The sequence below is a fragment of the Gymnoscopelus braueri genome (genome assembly GCF_963280865.1).
Source record: "Gymnoscopelus braueri genome assembly, chromosome: 19".
Lineage (NCBI taxonomy): Eukaryota > Metazoa > Chordata > Actinopteri > Myctophiformes > Myctophidae > Gymnoscopelus > Gymnoscopelus braueri.
In genome coordinates, this window is record NC_137621.1 from 16,020,864 (window position 1) to 16,040,169 (window position 19,306).

General features: G+C 43.8%; 2 protein-coding genes and 1 long non-coding RNA gene across 3 annotated transcripts in view; 2 read left to right on the forward strand and 1 right to left on the reverse strand.

Moving 5' to 3' along the window:
* The window catches only part of LOC308075244 (cysteine-rich motor neuron 1 protein), a 69,914-nt gene extending 66,978 nt beyond the window's left edge, over positions 1 to 2,936 (forward strand). Inside the window, exons 13-15 of the mRNA XM_080414962.1 lie at positions 1 to 84; positions 1,949 to 2,127; positions 2,704 to 2,936. The exon at positions 1 to 84 is cut by the window's left edge and continues 45 nt beyond it. Of these exons, the coding sequence (XP_080271088.1) occupies positions 1 to 84; positions 1,949 to 2,127; positions 2,704 to 2,904 (464 nt within the window). The 3' untranslated portion in view covers positions 2,905 to 2,936. The remainder of the gene's footprint in view (positions 85 to 1,948; positions 2,128 to 2,703) is intronic.
* Positions 1 to 19,306, forward strand: part of LOC308075251 — a 497,190-nt gene that overhangs the window by 313,231 nt on the left and 164,653 nt on the right. The window lies entirely within an intron of this gene.
* Positions 7,771 to 19,306, reverse strand: part of eif2ak4 (eukaryotic translation initiation factor 2 alpha kinase 4) — a 59,668-nt gene continuing 48,132 nt past the window's right edge. The window contains exons 33-39 of the mRNA XM_080414956.1: positions 19,000 to 19,112; positions 18,292 to 18,329; positions 17,033 to 17,136; positions 16,234 to 16,302; positions 14,815 to 14,859; positions 10,932 to 11,047; positions 7,771 to 8,249 (exon numbers count right to left, since the gene is read on the reverse strand). Coding sequence (XP_080271082.1) covers positions 8,192 to 8,249; positions 10,932 to 11,047; positions 14,815 to 14,859; positions 16,234 to 16,302; positions 17,033 to 17,136; positions 18,292 to 18,329; positions 19,000 to 19,112 — 543 coding nt within the window. The 3' untranslated portion in view covers positions 7,771 to 8,191. The remainder of the gene's footprint in view (positions 8,250 to 10,931; positions 11,048 to 14,814; positions 14,860 to 16,233; positions 16,303 to 17,032; positions 17,137 to 18,291; positions 18,330 to 18,999; positions 19,113 to 19,306) is intronic.

Consider the following 19,306-nt stretch of genomic DNA (forward strand, 5'->3'; position numbering starts at 1 on the left):
CCAAGACCAGCGCCGCCGTCACCACGGTGGAGAGCGTCGCGTGGATCACCACGGTCACTGTGCCACCCGTCATCGCTGCTACAGGTGACAACCATCATGAACCTAACATAACCTAGCATACGTTATAACCAGTCAGGGCTGAACATTCAGCAGAAATAGCCAGTCTACAAGCTCACGATGTATCGCGCTGCGATACGTCGTGAGCTTGTACAGTAGCTCAGCTATGTTCGGCAAAGAGATTTGGTGTAGAGGGGGAAAAGGAGCGGACCAAGCATAGTGCCCTGGGAGTCAACTATGTATATAAGATGTCCAATGGTGGTGGCCAAAGAATCCACCCCCACACATGGTATTATTTTAGTCAACATAAATTGAAAGATGTAGATACTTTTGTCAAGCACACCTTTTGTCAAGTAAATGACTGACAAACACCCAGAAAAAATGATAAATTAAACTGACAACATGACAGAACAAAAAGCTAATCATGGTTTTCTCTAATATCACTGCAGTCCAGTTGAATTCATGCATTACAAGTTGACGTTTTGGTAGCCCAAACAGAACATATTGGTTTGTCCAGTGGTTTTGCACACCATTATGGCCACTACCATCTGAAATTTGCCAGCACCAAATGCATTCTACAGTATACAAGCCCATTGCCGACTCAGTGCATATGGTGATGAAATACGGTCTACATTTTTACAAAATATAAATGACACTGAATAGACAGAAAGCGACCAGAGCTTTTAGTCGTAACTGAACTAGACAGAATCAAAGTGATTTTTTTTGGGGGGGGGAAATGTGAATAGTACTATTAGTCACACTGTGGCAAAAGAGTAAGACTGGACTAAAATGCTTAAGTGGGTGTCAAAATGGGAACACTGATATACAGTACACTCTGCAAACACACTCCCCTCATTCAACCCACTCCTTTGCGACGTGCCCCTCCCTCTACTGAGCTGTGTAGTAATAACCCTGTAATCCGTGTTGCTTGGCGTCACTCTTCATACTCGCCATGCCAAAACCACTGTGAACCCGACGTGTTTACATTGGTGTGGGGGCTTAATATGTGGACAGTTTGATAAATGAGCTCAAAGCGCAGTGACACATGCTAAACTAAATTAATAATGATGATTAATGGCGGTGGCCCTGAACAATACCAGTTAGGGGGATTCCCGGCTTTTAATTATTCTCTGCGTGACGTAGTTAGTGCTGGGATGCTGGCCAGAAACACACAGAGAACGATATAAAGTGCTGCTTTTCATTTAGATTGATCAGATTGGGGGGGGGGGGGGGGGAGGGTGTTTAACCCATTAAGACCGGGAACGCATCTAGTGTGTCATTTTTAGATTTCTTTGGCTATTCAAAAATAGCAGATCTACAAGCTCATAGTGCGTGCCGCGCTATGAGCTTGTAGATCTGCTATTTTTGAACAATCTTGAACATTTGTGCAAATCTTTGAATATATACATATTTTTAAAGCGAACGTTTGTAACTCAAATCTTCGCTTCTTGGGGGTCCCTGGAACTTAATATTTTGAGATGGGGGTCCACGGCCAAATATATATAATTTTGAGGGTCCTTGACATGAAAAGGTTTGAGAACCACTGATATTTTTATAGCAACATAAGTTTATTTTTTTAAACTGTTAGGATTTAGAAGACATTTTGTAGAATCCCCCCAGAAGCAAATATTTGAGTTACAAATGTTCACTTTAAAAAAATATATATATTCAAATATTTGCACAAATGTTCAGGATTTTAAAAAAAATGCAGATCTACAAGCTCATAGTGCCGCGCTATGAGCTTGTAGATCTGCTATTTTTTGAATAGCCCAAAGAAATCTTAAAATGACACAGTTTCTTTCACGGCCTAAAATGGGTTAATTTATGTGGAGCTTGTTGGAGGGAGGGATCTCTTACTGTAATATTGACTCATTCTTATTGTTTGCTATAGATGCTCCAGGCTTGGGCGAGAACTACCCGAGCCAAACAGAAATGGCCCTCATCTATCAGTCTGCGGCTTGGATTCTGGCCGGCCTTCTGCTCGCCATCGTCATCTTCCTGGTCATCGCGCTGCTCATCAACAAGAAGAAAAAGTGGGTGCAGATGTCCTGCTACAGCGCTCCCAAAAAGGTGAGATTTTTTTTGTTTGTATGCCACCCTAAATTAACACACGACTAGAAAATGGGTTTTCATACACGAGTCTCTGGTGTCCCTGTCGCATAGTTTAATCTCTCACACACACACACACACACACACACACACACACACACACATTCTGAGTTCTACTTGACCATCTTCCCATGGTGGCCATTTTTCAAACTCACTGGGGTTTACCACCCTGAGTGAGAATGAACGAAATGGCCACTGTGAGAATATGGTCAATAGTTTGTTCTCAAGTAGTCATTAAGTAAGCAGTACAGTTTCTCCCAACTTCAATCTTCCAGAAGCTCTTTGAACCAATGGTTCAAAATGTGTGAGGTCTCATAAAAATCAGATTTTTTTTGTTTTTACAATTCCCCCATGAAATGACACCGGAGCGGCTGTGAAAATGGTACTGTCACGTATTTTTTATGAACAGTCAACTCCCTAACTACGCAACACCGCAAACTAAACACGAAGCCGTAGGCCGTTGGCTGTGTCCAGGCCTGTTATGAAAGGGCTTTGAGTCTAAAACACGTGTGTTTTTTTTTTCTCTCCCTCCATTAGACGGTGATCCTGAAGAAGCACGTGAACAAGAACTCGGTTGTCTACATGGAGCCGTCCAAAGAGAACAAGTTCCAGAGCGTGAAGAACGACTGCGGCATCATTAACTTTTCCCCAGACATGAGCTCTCCTCCTCCCCGTGGGGAGAGGATGACCATCCCCAGAGCCAAGCTCAACCTGGCCAACGGCAGGGCACCGCGCTAACTCCCCCTGTACCCCCCCCCCCCCCCCCACCACCACCCCCCAAAAAAAAACCTGTGGAACAAGACCAGCCCACCCAGCACCTCCAGCACCTACTCCACCTCTCGTTGACATATCCAAGGAGATCTATTAAAACAATGCACTGTACCTTGGTTTAGAGCCTCCTACCCACCCGTCTCCTTGTGTGACAGAAACAATGAGGGAGAAGGGGGGGGGCGGCGAGTGACCTCTGTTCCTTTTACTCCATGTCTATATTAGTCTGTGTTTTGGACCTTTACCATGGCCAGTGGGTGGAGTGTGTGGAGAGGCTGGTGGGACGTGGCGGACGGATGGACAGACAGACGGACAGAGAAAGGACACGGCCTCTTGGGGCTCTGCTCTGCCAGAGAGACAAGACAGTGACACGGCTCTACTCTGCCAGAGACGAGCGTTTTTTTTGACTGTGAACGTTGTTATATCATCATCATCGCTTATTATCGCCTTCTTGGAAACGGGAACTGATCAATAGGAATAATATATACGAAAAAAAAGCTTTAGAATTTGGGGGTTTTGGGGGGGGTTGTTAGGTTAAATGGTTGTAGTGGCTGCTGGACCGGTGAGCGAGGAGGCAGCGCGTTGTGGATGTTAATTGTCGGGGAAAAGAAGGCCAGTTGAATTGGTTTTTTTCCAGTCTGAGTAAATTGAGTTGGACAGAAGGCATTATAGCCAAACTAACATTTATCTTCAGAAGAGCCAGCAGACTTTTACAGACCCAAACCCCTGGCCTTATAATGTGTGGTTTCCATCTTAGCTTCTTTTCTTTTTTTTTGTATATTTCTACAGTATTCGTAATAGATGTAGTGTTGTTCTTGGACATCTCTTGTTATGGATGTCTCCATGGTGGCCGAATTGAAACTTTTCCTTTTTTTTTAAAACAAAAAACGCCAGTCTGAACCCTCCCCTCCCCCTGGTCAAGTGCAGGAAGGACAAGCTTCCTACAAGACCGCTGCAGCAAGTTTACCTTCACATGACCCCGAAGTCATTCCATTCAGAAATGTTTCCTTCTTTAACCAACAGAACCACCACAGCAACTCGGAAAGGAAATACGCGGATTGTATTCCGTCTCTGCGATACTCTCTAGCAGCCTAATAGCCGTCGTCCCATCACTCATCCAAACTTGGCTTCTATACCGGATGGCACTGGCAGCACACTGTACTTCCATCATCTCACAAAGGCAGACTCTTATGTGGAAGTGGGGGTGATATTCATCTAGAGTGAAATGTTGTTTCATAAAGGGCTGCAGAGAAGGACGAGACGGTGCCAGAGACCCGTTCTAACTGGACTTTATGAGGAATGTTCTTTGATAACAAGCCTCTCTGCATTAACCCATTAAGACCGGGAACGCATCTGTGTAATTTTAAGATTTCTTTGGCTATTTTTGAGGGAAAAAAAGTCGTGAAAATGTGTGCAAATCTTATACATTTTTAACTTAAATCTTTGCTTCTGGGGGGTCCCTTGAACAAAATATTTTCAGATGGGGGTCCGCGGCCAAATACATATAATTTTGGGGGTCCTTGACATGAAAACGTTTGATATCCACCAATCCAATTTAGAGACATTTTGTAGAATCCCCCAGAAGCAAAGATTTTAGTTAAAAAAAATATGCTTAAAAAAAAATATTGATTTTTCAAAAATAGCAGATCTACAAGCTCATAGCGCGGCACTCGGTGCCGCGCTATGAGCTTGTACATCTGCTATTTTTGAATAGCCAAAGACAAAATGACACACGGCTGCGTTCCCGGTCTCAAAGGGTTAACTCCAATCCAATGTGGAGTCACTGTTCCCACAGAATGTCAGCCGTGGTTAGATTTTTTAAATGCCTTCATTCATTCACAGCCTTAATGTGTTCTCTTTGTCGACGTCATCATTAGTTCCATTTTAACCACTTAAGCCCTGTATAATTCGCCGTACGACGAATTGTGGAAACAGCCAATCTACGAGCTCGCAATGTTCTCGACTCGAGTTGTGAGCTCGCGGATGTGCCGTTCTAGAGAGTTTTTGATTCGTTTTATAATGACATGCCCAAAGATAGGGACGCCAAGGGTTAAAGTGGTTAACGACTTGTATACTTATCCCAACATCAAGAAATCTTAAGAAAAAATATAATATATTATTCACTCAGATGAACAAGATTACAAGCATATACAGTACGTTGTCACTGGTGGTTCAAGCTGTCACCTTCAACCAGTAAATGATGTGAAATAGGAGCATGCTGATGAGTGTAAACAATGGTACACATTACAACGTCAGAGCACGTTGAAGAGACATAGCACTTTTCTTAGGAGCCAGTGTTTTTTTTTTTTTTAAGCCCGCTGTAGGATTCTTGGGGGGGATCAAGGTCCTAAATCTGAGATTTGATAGACATATTAAACCCATTAAGACCTGAGGCCGATTCTACAAATGCCTTCTAAAAATCAGTAGTTCAAACACTTTCAAGATTTTTCTTTAACCCATTAAGACCTGAGGCGACTCTTAAAAATGTTTTCTAAATCCTAATCCTTTTCAAAAATAGCAGATCTACAAGCTCATAGTATATCTGCTATTTATACATGTACAATACACAATGTACAGTACAATACAAAATGTTTTCTAAATCCTAACAGTTTTTTGAAAAAAATCCCCCCAAAAAAAAGTTTCAAGATTTTTCAAAAATAGCAGATCTACAAGCTCATAGCGCGGCACTCGGTGCCGCGCTATGAGCTTGTAGATCTGCTATTTTTGAATAGCCAAAGCAATCTAAAGTGACACAGATGCGTTCCAGGTCTTAATGGGTTAAATGGCTGAAAAGAATTGCAGATGTGCAAGCTCGCAGACGCGCCGTGAGCTTGTATATCTGCTATTTATTTTTATAGCCAACGCGAAATTGATCTAAAATGACGCGGATGCCTTCCCGGTTTGAATGGGTTAAGCACACGGAGAGATGTTGAACCATTCGAGAGGACAGGCTGTTTGCAGCAAAGTCTCAGCTTCTGACCGATCTGATCAACATTAACCACTTAAACCATTGGGTGACCGGAGTCCCCCCCCCAATGGTTTGTACTCTGCCCCCCTCCTTTTTTCCCTCTACACCAAAATCTCTCTGCCCGAAAAATAGCTAAAAGCTCGAAAAGCTCAGAGCTTTAGGTTTGGCCATTTTCAGCAGAATGATTTCCCCCAGAACAAAGACACTAGGGTTCATGTGGTTACCCACATGAACCCTGGCATCCCTATTCCGTTTGTGTCATGGATGTGGCGAACATTCACCGAAAATATCGGATCTACAAGCTCACAATGCATCACGAGGCGGCGTTGTGAGATTGTGGATCAGCAAAGAGATTTGGTGTAGAGAGGGGAAAAAGTACAGTACAGACCCCTGGGGTACCACGGTCAACTAAGTATACCGTTTAAGGGTTTAAGTGGTTAAAAGAAGATGTGATGTGAAAAACCCGTTAGGGAATACAAAACCTGGTTCCACCGGAAGACATTTTGGATCAGATTTCTTCATTCTGTTGTCTCAACACAACGTTGTGATGCCGGAATCGGTTGGAGACCAAATGTATTCTGAAGTTTAAGTAACTCGGTAGATTAATGTGTCTGTCTGTATCATGACCATGTGCTTTAAAATGAAGTGAAGAGGTGACTATAAAAGCTTACGCAGTTATGTGTTCTTCTATGTGTAAAGTAAAGCAAAGAACGGTAGTTTAAAATAGTAGGACAGAAGAGTACCTTATTTATTTTTTCACATAGCTTTATTTATTAATACTAAACTATAGTTTGAGATGTTTTTTTTTTGGCAAAAATGAACCTTGATAGCCAAAGCCGCTGTACATTTTAGATACTGTGTAAACCATTTACCATTTCTATCTGCTTTATTCTATACAAGCTTATTTATTTCAGTGTTGCAAACCTTGTAAATATGTTTCCTAGATGATGAACTGTAACATTTACACTTATTTTGAAAAATAAAATGTGTGAACCAAACCGGAGCCACTTCAATGGGTCAAATCCCTCTCTAAGATAATCACTTGAGATTGGGCGTGTCGGTAGCTGACCGTCTCTACCACATATCGCTTGAGATGCTATCGGTGGTTTTGAGGCTGCACACACCATAAGGCAGACCCCGAGGATCACAAAACATCTGGTACTTTCCTCGCACCGCTGATGGGAATCAACGTTCCCAGTTCTCGTCAAGGCTTATCGTTCGGTCCCGTTCGTCGAGGCCGTTCCCTTATCTGTGTTTTAACAAGCAGATGTCTTTGCGGGAGAAAGGGAGGTGAGGTGTTCCTTTTAAAGCTTTGCTCTCCCGATCTGGAGTTGAGTCGATTACACAGACCTCTCATTCCAGCGCGGACCCATAAAAATTACAGAGTTAAAACGGTGAGCTTGCTTGCAGCCCAGACCCCGGAAAACCTGGCTAATCCTCTGACTGTGCAGGTCTGTGCCATTGTTTCAACTTGTTCGTCAACCGCTTACCAATAAACTTCAAGGTGAAGGGAAGTCCCTCTGGAAAGATCAATAAAGTAACCACATGGACCCGTTTTTTTCCCTCCCAGGCCCTGGTTGAGGCAGACGTCTCACTGCAAGCTCTTGTTCCATGTAGAGAGACTCCCAGTGAAAAGTAATAACATTTAATTTAGTCTGCCTCAGAGGATCCAAACTTTAATGTCATTACATCATCGGTCTGGATTAATCAATAATTGGGGTCACGGGTGTGTATTACAGTAATACGGATGATATCAAGCTTGCTAAACGTCAGGGGGCTCAGCATTGGTCCAAAGGCCAGTGCTGTTAATGAATGCACCTATTGTCTTCAACACCAACACACAGCGAGGGGGAAAAACCACAGCTTGATCAAGGAAAAAAATAGCAATTTATTTCAGATATCCATCCCGTCACATTAAAAAATGTCAAATTGTCGTAATGACACGTGATTTCGGTAGAAAGCCCTTTCCTCCTTCAAAGCCAACAGTTATATTAAGGCAGTAAAAGTCCAGTAAACCTAGCAAACCTACTTGGTATGAGGAGGAACACAAAACACTGGGAAACCTGTTTAGAACTGCTCAATGTAGATGCCGTTCAACACGGTGAAACCAAAAAAAATATTATCTTTGTCTTTGGGGTCAAATAAATTATGAGGAATCTGGTATCGTTCAAGTGTATACCATTTTCTCTTGGTGCTGAAAAGTGCTGCCAAAGAGACTTGGTGTTGAGTCTGGAGAACTGCTGGACGTGTGCTGGCCAGTCGGGTCCGGCTCCGGCTGGCTTCCCGTGTTCAGATGAGGATCTTGTGGTAGTCGTCCTTGTAACTGTACAAGACCACCACGCTCACCCTGTAATCACACATGGAAGTCTGTCAGTCACACCCTGTTTCAAAGAAACACTGAACACAGTGCTAATTTTGACAGAAAATTTAGATTTATTTTTAGTCCTTGTCTTTTTCAAGATTTATTTTTGGGCTTTTATGCCAAGACAATAGTCTGACAGGAAATGGGGAGAGAGATGGGGAGTGACACGCAGCAAAGGCCGTCGGGCCCGGGACTCGAACCCGCGACGCAATGTCAGGCTACATTGAGCCTTAGGTGCCTGGACCGCTACGCCAGCCGTTCAGGCCAGTCCAAGTCTTTTGAATAAAATTCCATTTAGTCATCCGAAATGTTTCACTTTTAGTCTAGTTTTAGTTGACTAAATATTATGAGATCTACAAGCTCACAACGCGTCGCAGACGCTTGTCGATCTACAAGCTTTCTGAGCTTGTAGATCGACTATTTTTCGGAGTGTGACACCTATAACGCACAAGCCAAGCATGAAATAACTCGTCTTAGTTCAACTGGATCTCTTCTCCACTAGTCCCTCCCAAAACATTTTCATCTAGTTTTTATTCATTGACGAAATTGTCTGTAGATTTAGTCATAGTTTCAGTCATCATTTTTATTACGTTTTCGATAACGAAAGAAGGTAGCCCCACGAAAAATTTTCGTCATAGCTTTAGTCAACGAAATTAACACCGACTGAACACTTCCAAGTCTAGGACGCCTGCCAGGATCTCCCCTCAGATCGCTGCTGAATTCATCCAGCAGGATTGCTACCGAAAATCCGTGCATAGCCGCCTCGCATCTCCCCCATTGTGAATAAACCATTTCGGAGGCGAGCAGTTTCAAGGGAATTGTCGCCACCCTAAGGGACCACCGAGTGAGCTAAAGCGAAACGAGTTGCCGTCCCGAAACGTTGCGAAATTCCCTTGAACCTACTCGGCGCCGTTTTGAGTTATGTACCGATAAGCACAGAATCGTACATTTTGTTGTGGGGACTGCTCTGCTTCCGGGTTTTTCCGGGTTGTGCCCACCGTGGGACTCCTAGTACAAATTTTCGCTGTTTCTAGGCTACTATGCACGGAATGACGTGCACTGGATCCGTGCAATGTATACTAAATTCTTGGGGATCAGGCTGGTCTGCCCGGTACCTTCCAGGTCACAGGTGTGATCCCTGCTATAGCCACCAGCAAAAAGTGTGTCACTCAAAACAGAACCCCCCCCTACCTGCTCACTCATTACAAAACAGTTCTGGATGGACCCTACAATGAAATTTAGAAGGCAAAGTCAGCTGCTCTTGACCAATGTCATTCACATAGAGATCATCTTGAATCAATTTCTACCTAATTATAAGGCCTGTACTGTGCCTTTTGAACGACCATTTCCCCCACATAAACAAGAGCGCTCTAATTGGTCTAGTTGTGTCCATTATCACCTGAATTATTACCACTTTCCATTTTTAAAACGGGAGGAGGGGAGGAGGGGAGGAGGGGAGATGGTGAGCGAGCGGGCGGCGAGTTATGAGCCTGTTTTGAAGCTCCTCCACACGAAAGCCTGCCTGCGGTAGTTTGGCTGAAGGGGGGGGGAAGCTCAGTGATTGTGGGCCCCTCGGGATGCATTTGGTTTAATGGTCCTATAACCCTAACCCACACAGCCAGGTGACTGCCGTCCACCCTGACCTTTGGCCCCTGCGCTCTGCCAGTGTTGCCCTACATCCCCACGAAAACAAACAAAAACACATGAAACAAACCCCAGCTGAATGTTTTCCACTGCTAGCCTTGCCTCCGTGACGTTCCATTTGACAGTAAACACTTCTCTCTCAATGGCGAACGGGACACGCAACAACCGAGAGGGGAAATTAAAAACAACTGCTCTGGCGAGGCCAGACACAAAGCTCCCATTGGAGCCGACTGGGAGTGGATTTCATTTCTTTTGTTGCCATCCCATTCATGAAAGAAAAGAAAATCCATCAAATCCCCTTCACAGGGCTGGCTCTCTATGGGCATTCGCTATAGCGTCACAACACTGGAAGCCCGAGCAGAGGAGGAGGTGGTGGTGGGGGTTTAGCCTCCGCGCTTTGAAAGAGAGTGCTGCCTGGGAGCTTGGGAATATTATTAACCACTCCACCCATAACCACAGTGATGGCTAAACCCAAAATACTTAACCCCCGCACCCCCCCCCCCACACTACCACACATACTTACACCCCCCCCCCTTACAAGTCAATCAACCAGGGGGTGTTAAGAGCCAGACATCACAGCAACCAAACGAGGCAAATCCTCGCCCCAAGATTTCACCTCAGGAAATGGGATCACCTGAGGTTCTGATGCTCTGGAGGCGGTAGTTATATCTCTTCAGTTCTTTTGGAACACCTGGGGGCGTGTGGACTTAGTCCAGGCTTTGGAGTGGCAGCTGCCCATAAAAGGAAGTCTGCCTTTTTAAAGAGGAGGGGGGGGGGGGTATTTAATGTGTTCTACTGTTTGTTTGCCTCAGGTTTCATGATTTATTTCTTTTTTTTTTGTATTAAAGAAAGGGCAAGTCAGGGCTTGACCTGTGGGCATGTGGGAACAGATAGAGACAAGAATAACGGGGGTCTCCTTGCCAGTTCTAGCAGGGGCACTCAGCACTGAGATGAAAGACCTACATCTTGTTTTGAACAGGGCTATTCCGCACCGCACAAAGACAGACATGCAGCACTCGGTACCTCTTAACGATTTTCAAGCGGTGGATCTCCTCGCAGATGGACTTGAGGTAGCGCTGTTTAGGGAGGCGAGACAGCAGATGCTGGACGCTGATGTTGAACTGCTCCTCGCTATCAAACTGGGGAGAGATGAAGAGACAATGTCGCAGCATTAAAGGACTTTGCACATCAAGTCCACCATTTTTCGTATCTGGGATATGGACACTCTCCAAGGATATGGAGCTACAGTACATAGTACAAAAAAAACCCACATAAAATCAGCGCTGTTATGAAAACACAAAAAAAGACCGTAACCAGCTAGGCCCTATTTACAGCATTGGTTCTCGAAGTGGGTCCTTGAGGGGGTTCCAGGGGGTCCCCAGCAAAATGTGTTAATATAGCGTCACAATAATTGTAACCTTTTATACTTGGGCTATTCAAAAATAGCAGATATACAAGCTCATAGCGCGGCACTCAGTGCCGCGCTATGAACTTGTAGTAAAGCGGACATTTGTAACTCAAATCTTTGCTTCTGGTAGTCCCTGGAACAAAATATTTTGAGATGGGGGTCCGTGGCCAAATACATATCATTTTGGGGGGCCTTGACATGAAAGAGTTTGAGAACCACCGATTTACAGTGCTCGTAAGACGACAAAGCTATTTTTGAAATCCCCAAAAAAGGCCTTCACCATAGTGTCTGACCTCAAACAAAGCACGGTATTATTCAGTGCCCCGTCAAGACATTGTGGACCCAAAGTCTCTCCGACCGCAATAAACGGCAATGGGTATAAAAGATTGATCTGGTGGCTTTGAACGTGTACACATAATACTATGTATATTATTGCCTGTCATGGCCGGTGGAGTGGTCGAGACGTAAAGCCCGAGTTGCCTGGTCCCTTTGTGCTGGTGTGACTCGGGGTAATTAGCCAACATTTGAAGCAGGCTTTTCCTGTTGGCCTGGTTCTGACCCACTGTGTATTGTCATGGCGTTTTTATACGCCGAAAGTGTTTTCTTTGACGCGTGCGGTGGAAGGGGGCCGACTGTATAGGGAGCCCTTTCATTCGCAGAGGGGAGACCGCTGTTGCTTACATAACAGTGGTGTTAACCCATTAAGACCGGGCACGCAACTGTGTAACCACTTTAACCATTATTGTATACAGTACTGTGGCTGTTCAAAAATAGCAGATATACAAGCTCGTAGCGCGGCACCGAGTGCCACGCTACGAGCTTGCTGATCTGCAATTTTTTTAAAGAAAGGTTTGGGCAAATTTTATATATATATATATTTTTTAAAGCGAACATTTTTAACTCAAATCTTTACTTCTAAGTCTTCTAAATCCTAACAGTAAAAAAAAGAACAAAAAAAAAATATGTTGCTATATATATATCAGTGGTTTTCAAACTTTTTCATGTCAAGTACCCCCAAAATTATATGTATTTAGCCACGGACACCCCATCTCAAAATATTTTGTTCCAGGGACCCCCAGAAGCAAATATTTGGGTTAAAAGTGTATTTGCACTCATTTTCACAATTATTTCCCTCAAAAACAGCAGATCTAACAAGCTTGTATATCTGCTATTTTTTAATAGCCCAAGCCATCTTAAAATGACACAGATGCGTTCCCGGCCTTAATGGGTTAAGATCATTTTTCTTCTCTCTTTATGGTTCCTCACACCATATGACTGACGTTACCTTTTCTTTTTTACCCACGCTGATGGAAACCAGGGTGTCTGCAGATACAGTCCAAGTCAGGAGTTTGGAATGTGAATTGTAACACGTCAAGGGTGTATATTTTATATTTTATTAACTGTGTCTGTCTGTATGTTAGGGATGGGGTTTCGAGCACACGTTCTGCCGTGTACATGAACATAAATCACTCTCCGTTTAGAACTGACAAACCTGAAGTTTTAAATAGCTTAAATTGGAAATATAAATTATTAAAATATTGCACTTGTAAATAATCTAGCAGTATTAGACGCTTTTTGTGTTTTTCTTTTTGAATCTTAAATCTTTATCCCACGATTTCGCAACCCATTTTTTCACCCAGTGCCTAATTCTGGGCGCTACACTCCCTCTACCAGCCTAGGGAGAGCCCAGAGTCGAGCTAATGCCTCCTTCAATGCATGAGTGCTAACAAGCCTTTCTTATCACCCGACAGGGGGGGGAGTTTCCACGGTTGGACGTAGCGCGTGGAAGGAACACGTTATTCCAACCAGTTCCTTTCCCCTCCATCAGGCGCCCTGGCTGACCAGGAGGAGGCAGTATAGAGAACAGGATTAATGGCATGTTTTTGTGAGGGTACCTACCCTAGGGGACACGGGGAGAACATGCAAACTCCACACAGAGAGGCCCTTTCACCAACCCCATCAGTATGGGCACTGATTATGCGGAGGAGAGGACACGCCCCCCAAGCACCCACAGCGTCCCCGGCTGGAATCGAACCCAGGAGGACCTTCTAGCTGTGAGGCGACAGCGCTATCGACTGTGCCACCGTGCCCCCGCGCTTCTTGTGTTTTTCAAAGTGCCCGTCGGGCTTTCTCAGACTTTACCGTGAATTTGTTCTACTAGTGCTGCGTTCGCAATGTTTAGGGGAAAACACGTTTTTAATGGATTGGCTTTTAAAATAAACTACATTTTTCTTTGAAGCCACAGCTGATAAAAAGACATCTAGGAAGCCAGAAAGCTGTGGAACGCATTTCCATAAAGACAGAAGAGACTTTGTTTCAGTTTGAAACAGTTCACCTGGTAGGCTCTTTCTGGAATAAAGACGGTTGCCTTAATTTTCTGCGTTGAAGTGCCGTCATCAGTTGTGCTACATACTGCACATCAGTGGTTCTCAAACTTTTTCATGTCAAGGACCCCCAAAATGGTATGTATTTGGCCGCGGACCCTCCATCTCAAAATATTTCGTCCCCGGGACCCCCAGGAGCAAAGATTTGCGTTACAAATGTTCACTTAAAAAATATATATATATTGAAAGGTTTGCACAAATTTTCAATAAAAAAAAATATATAGCAGATCTACAAGCTCATAGCACGGCACTCGGTGCCGTGCTATGAGCTTGTATATCTGCTATTTTTTTAATAGCCAAGGTATTAAAAGGTTCAAATTATTGCGATGCTATATTAACACCTTTTGCTGGGGACCCCCTGGAACCCCCCCATAAGGACCCCTGGGGGTCCCGGGACCCCACTTTGAGAACCAACTACTGTACACGATGCAGTTGCTGTGTCCAAAGCTTGTGATGCGGTGTGCAGTGTTCATTTGTATAAATATGACGTCAACCACTAACACTTTAAGTGTTAGTGAGAGCACCACAGTCTGAGAGCACCACAGTCCACTGATGCTTTTAAAAATTGACTAAAAACCTACCTTTTTAAAAAAGCATTTTTCTAATTTTTTATGGACTTTGTTTGTTTTTATTTCTAAATTTTGGCTCTTAGTTTAGCCTAGTTGGGTCTATTAATTGTTTTGTTGCCTATGCTGTTTTTATACCTTGCTTTTAATTGTAGCACTCTGAGATTCGTAAGAATGTAAAGTGCGTTATAAATGGAATGTATTATTATTATTATTTAAGTGTACACCTTTACAACAACAAAAAAAATCCCAAACGCCCCTTCCCTTACTGTATGTGTGAGGCTACACACAGAGCAAAGGGCAGGTATAAACAGCCTCTGGCAGCCACCGCTCTCTGTAGAACACAACAGGGGTGTTTCCCAGACTCACTGGACTGTAAAGGAAGGATACGGGATCCCCTTCTTCCTGTTCCAGGGACCCCTCACCTCTCCTGGCCTTTGCTTTCACCCCGTCCCCCTCCCTCCCTCCCTCCCATCACTCAATAAGATGTGGCCTTTTATTGACTCTGCAGTGTTCATGATAAGACCCCGCAGAGAACCTTCCAGTACCTCCAGAGACAGGAAGTAGATGAGCGTTTCCTTCTGCAGGTCCACCTGCGGGGTAAAAGAGGGAGGGGCGTTTTAGTAGACGACACAATGGAAGCTTATCTACTTTCATTCCGCGTACGGTTCATAACAACACGACATACATTTCCTCAGGATGTAGCTCCTGCATTCTTAACCCATTGAGACCTGAAGCCGATTCTACATGTCTCCTAAATCTCAACAGTATTCTGAAAAACCTATGTTTCTATATCAGTGGTGCTCAATTTTTTTCATGCCAAGGACCCCCAAAATTATATGTTTTTGGCCGCGGACCCCCATCAAAATATTTTGTTCCAGGGACCCCCAGAAGCAAAGATTTGAGTTAAAAATCGCTTTAAAAATATATATATTCAGAATATTTGCACACATTTTCACGATTTTTCAAAAATAGCAGATCTACAAGCTCGTAGCGCGGCACTCGGTGCCGCGCTATGAGCTTGTAGATCTGCTATTTTTGAATAGCCAAAAGTGTAAAATAATGCTTTTTAGCTCAAATCTAAAAATGACACAGTTCCAGGTCTTAATGGGTTAACCTCGAGCGAAACATACACACAAGGCCGCCCGGGGACAAAACCAGGAAGCAAAAAAAACGTTCGCGGACAGGTGGTCGGTCCACTGTTTATTTGCGCGCCGTGCCGTCTCAATTTGGAGACGGCACAGCGGAAAAAGATTGCTTTATAATTCCGCTTTCATAACGCGATCACCGCAGGACCGGGGTGTCATTTTTGCAGGAAATTGGGAGACTAATGGCCTTTGTGGCTTTGTCACGGGAAAATGACTGCCGTTCTGTTCCATTCGGGCTGATAGGGCTGGTAAACAGGCCGCTGGCATGAAACGAGGCAGACACACTGGCCTGAGAAATACCGCTATCAGGGTGATTATGTCTGTTCCGTTTCAATAACTCGTACTAAAGGCAGCGTTTGGTGACGGGATCCAGACACAAACAAGCAGGGATGATAAATGTATTTACCACGCGCATTTACCCGAAGGGATAAAAGAAAAAAGAAAAAAAACAGCGACGGCACAAGAAGGGATCATTTACTTTGAGAATAGTTTTACTACAAAACCACAAATAAACCAAACACGCCGGCCATTCCGATCCGTCCCAAACCACACACAAACTTTCTGTTTGGTGTTTATTGTTCTGCAGCGAGTGGAATGGGTTACGTAGCAATCTCACCCCCAGCGGGGGGTCACAGGGAGATGAGAACAACTAGAAAAAGGGGGCCGTGGTCCTCTGATGTTTTGCTATTTTAGCTATCAAAAAAAAAAAAAACGTTCTGTTTCTTGTGAATTCACACATGGATTGGACAGATAAGGTGGGAGAATGAGGAGAGTTGTGTGTGTGTGTGTGTAGGGGGGGCAAACAAACAAATGACTTACAGCCAGGACTTCAATGTCATTGCTCTTGTTCTGCAAATTGCTACCAAGATTCTGCAATCTGCTTTGGATCTGAGAAAAGAGAAAAGGGGGGGAAAAAAAGAAAGAGAGGGGGGGGGGGAAGGGGGAGGGGGAGAGGAGAATAATTGCTCCCATGATCAAAATCAAACAGTGGAAAACAAAAAACCGATTCTTCCTCACATGCAATCTTTCTCTGTGAGAGCCAGCGGGCTTTTTAACAGCGCCTGTTAACCCATTAAGACCTGGAACGCATCTCGTGTCACTTTAGATTTCTTTGGCTATTCAAAAATAGCAGATATACAAGCTCATAGCGCGGCACCGAGTGCCGCGCTACGAGCTTGTATATCTGCTATTTTTGAAAAATCGTGAAAAAATATTTTTTAGATTTTTTTCAAAAAACTGTTAGGATTTAGAAAACGTTTCAAGAATCGGACTCAGGCCTTAATGGGTTAACAGGTTCCTAGTGACCAAGGCACAGAGGCTGCCAGCACTGGACAGAGATGGAAACACGGAGAGAGGGAGAGAGAGAGAGAGAGGGGGAGAGAGAGAGAGGAGACAGCCTCTGCTGGAAAGGGAAGGAGAGTAACCCCAGATAGTAGTAATTGATTTCCAAAGCAGTCAGAGAGGTCCCTGGCAGAGAGAGAGAGAGAGCAACGTTCAGCGTCTGTCGGAGGCCAAACTCTGTGCTCATGGTCGCGTGGATCTTGTGGTGTGCAGCGTGACTGAACCTCAGTGTGTGTGTGTGTGTGTGTGTGTGTGTGTTGTGTGTCGCAAAACTGACCTGAGTTGCAAGGTGTCTCCTCGTGCTGGCGTTAACTTTGTCGGGGCTGACGAGATTCACATTTATGTTCACGGTGCTACTGCTCCCATGCTGCTCCGATGACCCTGCGTACGGCACAGAAAAAGCGCTCACGACTCATTCCCAATTTTATATCCATCTTATAAGAGGCTTTGACCCCTTTTGTCACACCGCAGAAACATGCGTATCCAATAAACGGTCTCAAGCAGCTATTCTTGCTCAGGCTATTCACTGTACTAGTGAATGGAATTAACATGTCTGCATGTGGACGCATGCCAGAAGTGGTGTGAAATCTCACACTGTGATCAGTCACTGAGGGGCTCACATTGCGCACGTAACACTTTTTTTGTTTTTTTGGTCATGTGGTGTATGTAAAATAAGTCAAACAAAGCACGGCTATAACAAAAACCAGCCCTCGTCTTATAATACCCATGCGACTCTACAAATGTCTTCTAAATCCCAAAAACGTATGTTTCTATATCAGTGGTTCTCAAACTTTTTCATGTCAAGGACCCCCAAAATTATATGTATTCGACCTGCCGTCCCCCACCTCAAAATATTTTGTTCCAGGGACCCCCCAGGAAGCAGAGATTTGAGTTAAAAATGTTCACTTTAAAACAATATATTCAAAGATTTGCACACATTTTCAAGATTTTTTAAAAATAGCAGATATACAAGCTCATAGCGCGGCACTCGGTGCCGCGCTATGAGCTTGTATATCTGCTATTTTTTAATAGCCAATGTGTAAAATAATGCTTTTTCACATTCAAAAGTCACCATAGTCTAAACCAGTGGTTCTCAACCTTAATTTCAAGGATGCCCAGTTTGATATAATGCATTAGGCCACTGAACCCCATTTGACATAAACAAACATATATCTCGGGGACCCTAATCTACACGGAAAAGTGTTAATTTAACACCGAGTGTACAGACGGAACCAAATGGAACCCTTAAATGTCCATTTGGTTCCATTTTTACAACCCTAGAGTTACAGACACGTAAAAGGTCCATTTGTTCCCCAACTATCAATCACTTAGCTGGGCAATCTCTGGGGGCCACCCGGACACCACGTTGAGAACCAGTGGTCTAAACATCATAAATAGTTGACGACATAAATACTGCGGTAATGATCAGGCAGGGTCCCCTGGGAGCAAAATGGGGGGTCCATGCATTAATGCATAGCAAACTGGGGGTCACTTGAAAATGAAAAAGGTTCAGAATCACTGGTGCACACACAGTACCTGAGGTGTTGAGAGGTGAGAAGCTTTCAGATATTTCCCTGTGGAGAAGGGGACGAGGACATTGTGGTCAGAAACAAGGCTGTTTATCTCTCTACACACAGAAAGCCATTCTCCAGATCGTTGACTAGCAGACATCTTAACCCATTCAATCCGGGGACACATCTCTGTCATTTTAGATTTATTTGGCTATTCAAAAATAGCAGATGTACAAGCTCATAGCGCGGCACCGAGTGCCGCACTTTGAGCTGCTATTTTTGAAAAAGAAAACATGAAAACATGTGCAGATTTTTGAATACCGGTATATATTTTTTTCAGAGAACATTTTTTACTCAAATGTTTGCTTCTGGGGGGTCCCTGGAACAAAAAAAAATTGAGATGGGGGTCCGCGGCCAAATCTACATATCATTTTGGGGGTCCTTCACATGAAAACGTTTGAGCACCACTGATATTATAGCAACATACGTTTTTTTTTTGTAAACGGTTAGGATTTAGAAGACATTTGTAGAATATACATTAAAAGATTTGCACAAATTGTCACGATTTTTCAAAAATAGCAGATCTACAAGCTCATAGCGCGGCACTCGGTGCCGCGCTATGAGCTTGTAGATCTGCTATTTTTGAGTAGCCAAAGAAATCTGAAAATGACACAGATGCGTTCCCGGTCTTGATGGGTTAATGGGCGCTTAGTTCCCCGATCGATCGTTTCACCTGATGTTTCTGTCCTCGCAATATTTGGTCCGACATTTCTGGATGATGTGGTCCACCAGGTCCGACTCGGGAATTCGTCTCTCCGACTGCCTGTCCTTCTCAAAGGATTTGACCTGAGAACACAATGATTTTTCCACATGCTGTGCATTCAACCCAGAGACATTTTAGTTAACTAAGACTAAATAAAACTAAAACGAACAACGCAATACTAACTAAAACAAATTAGAATTGCCTGAAGTTTGTCCTCATAATAATATTATGATAATAATAATAATTTCAATTTTTTTTCTAGCTTTTCAGATATTAT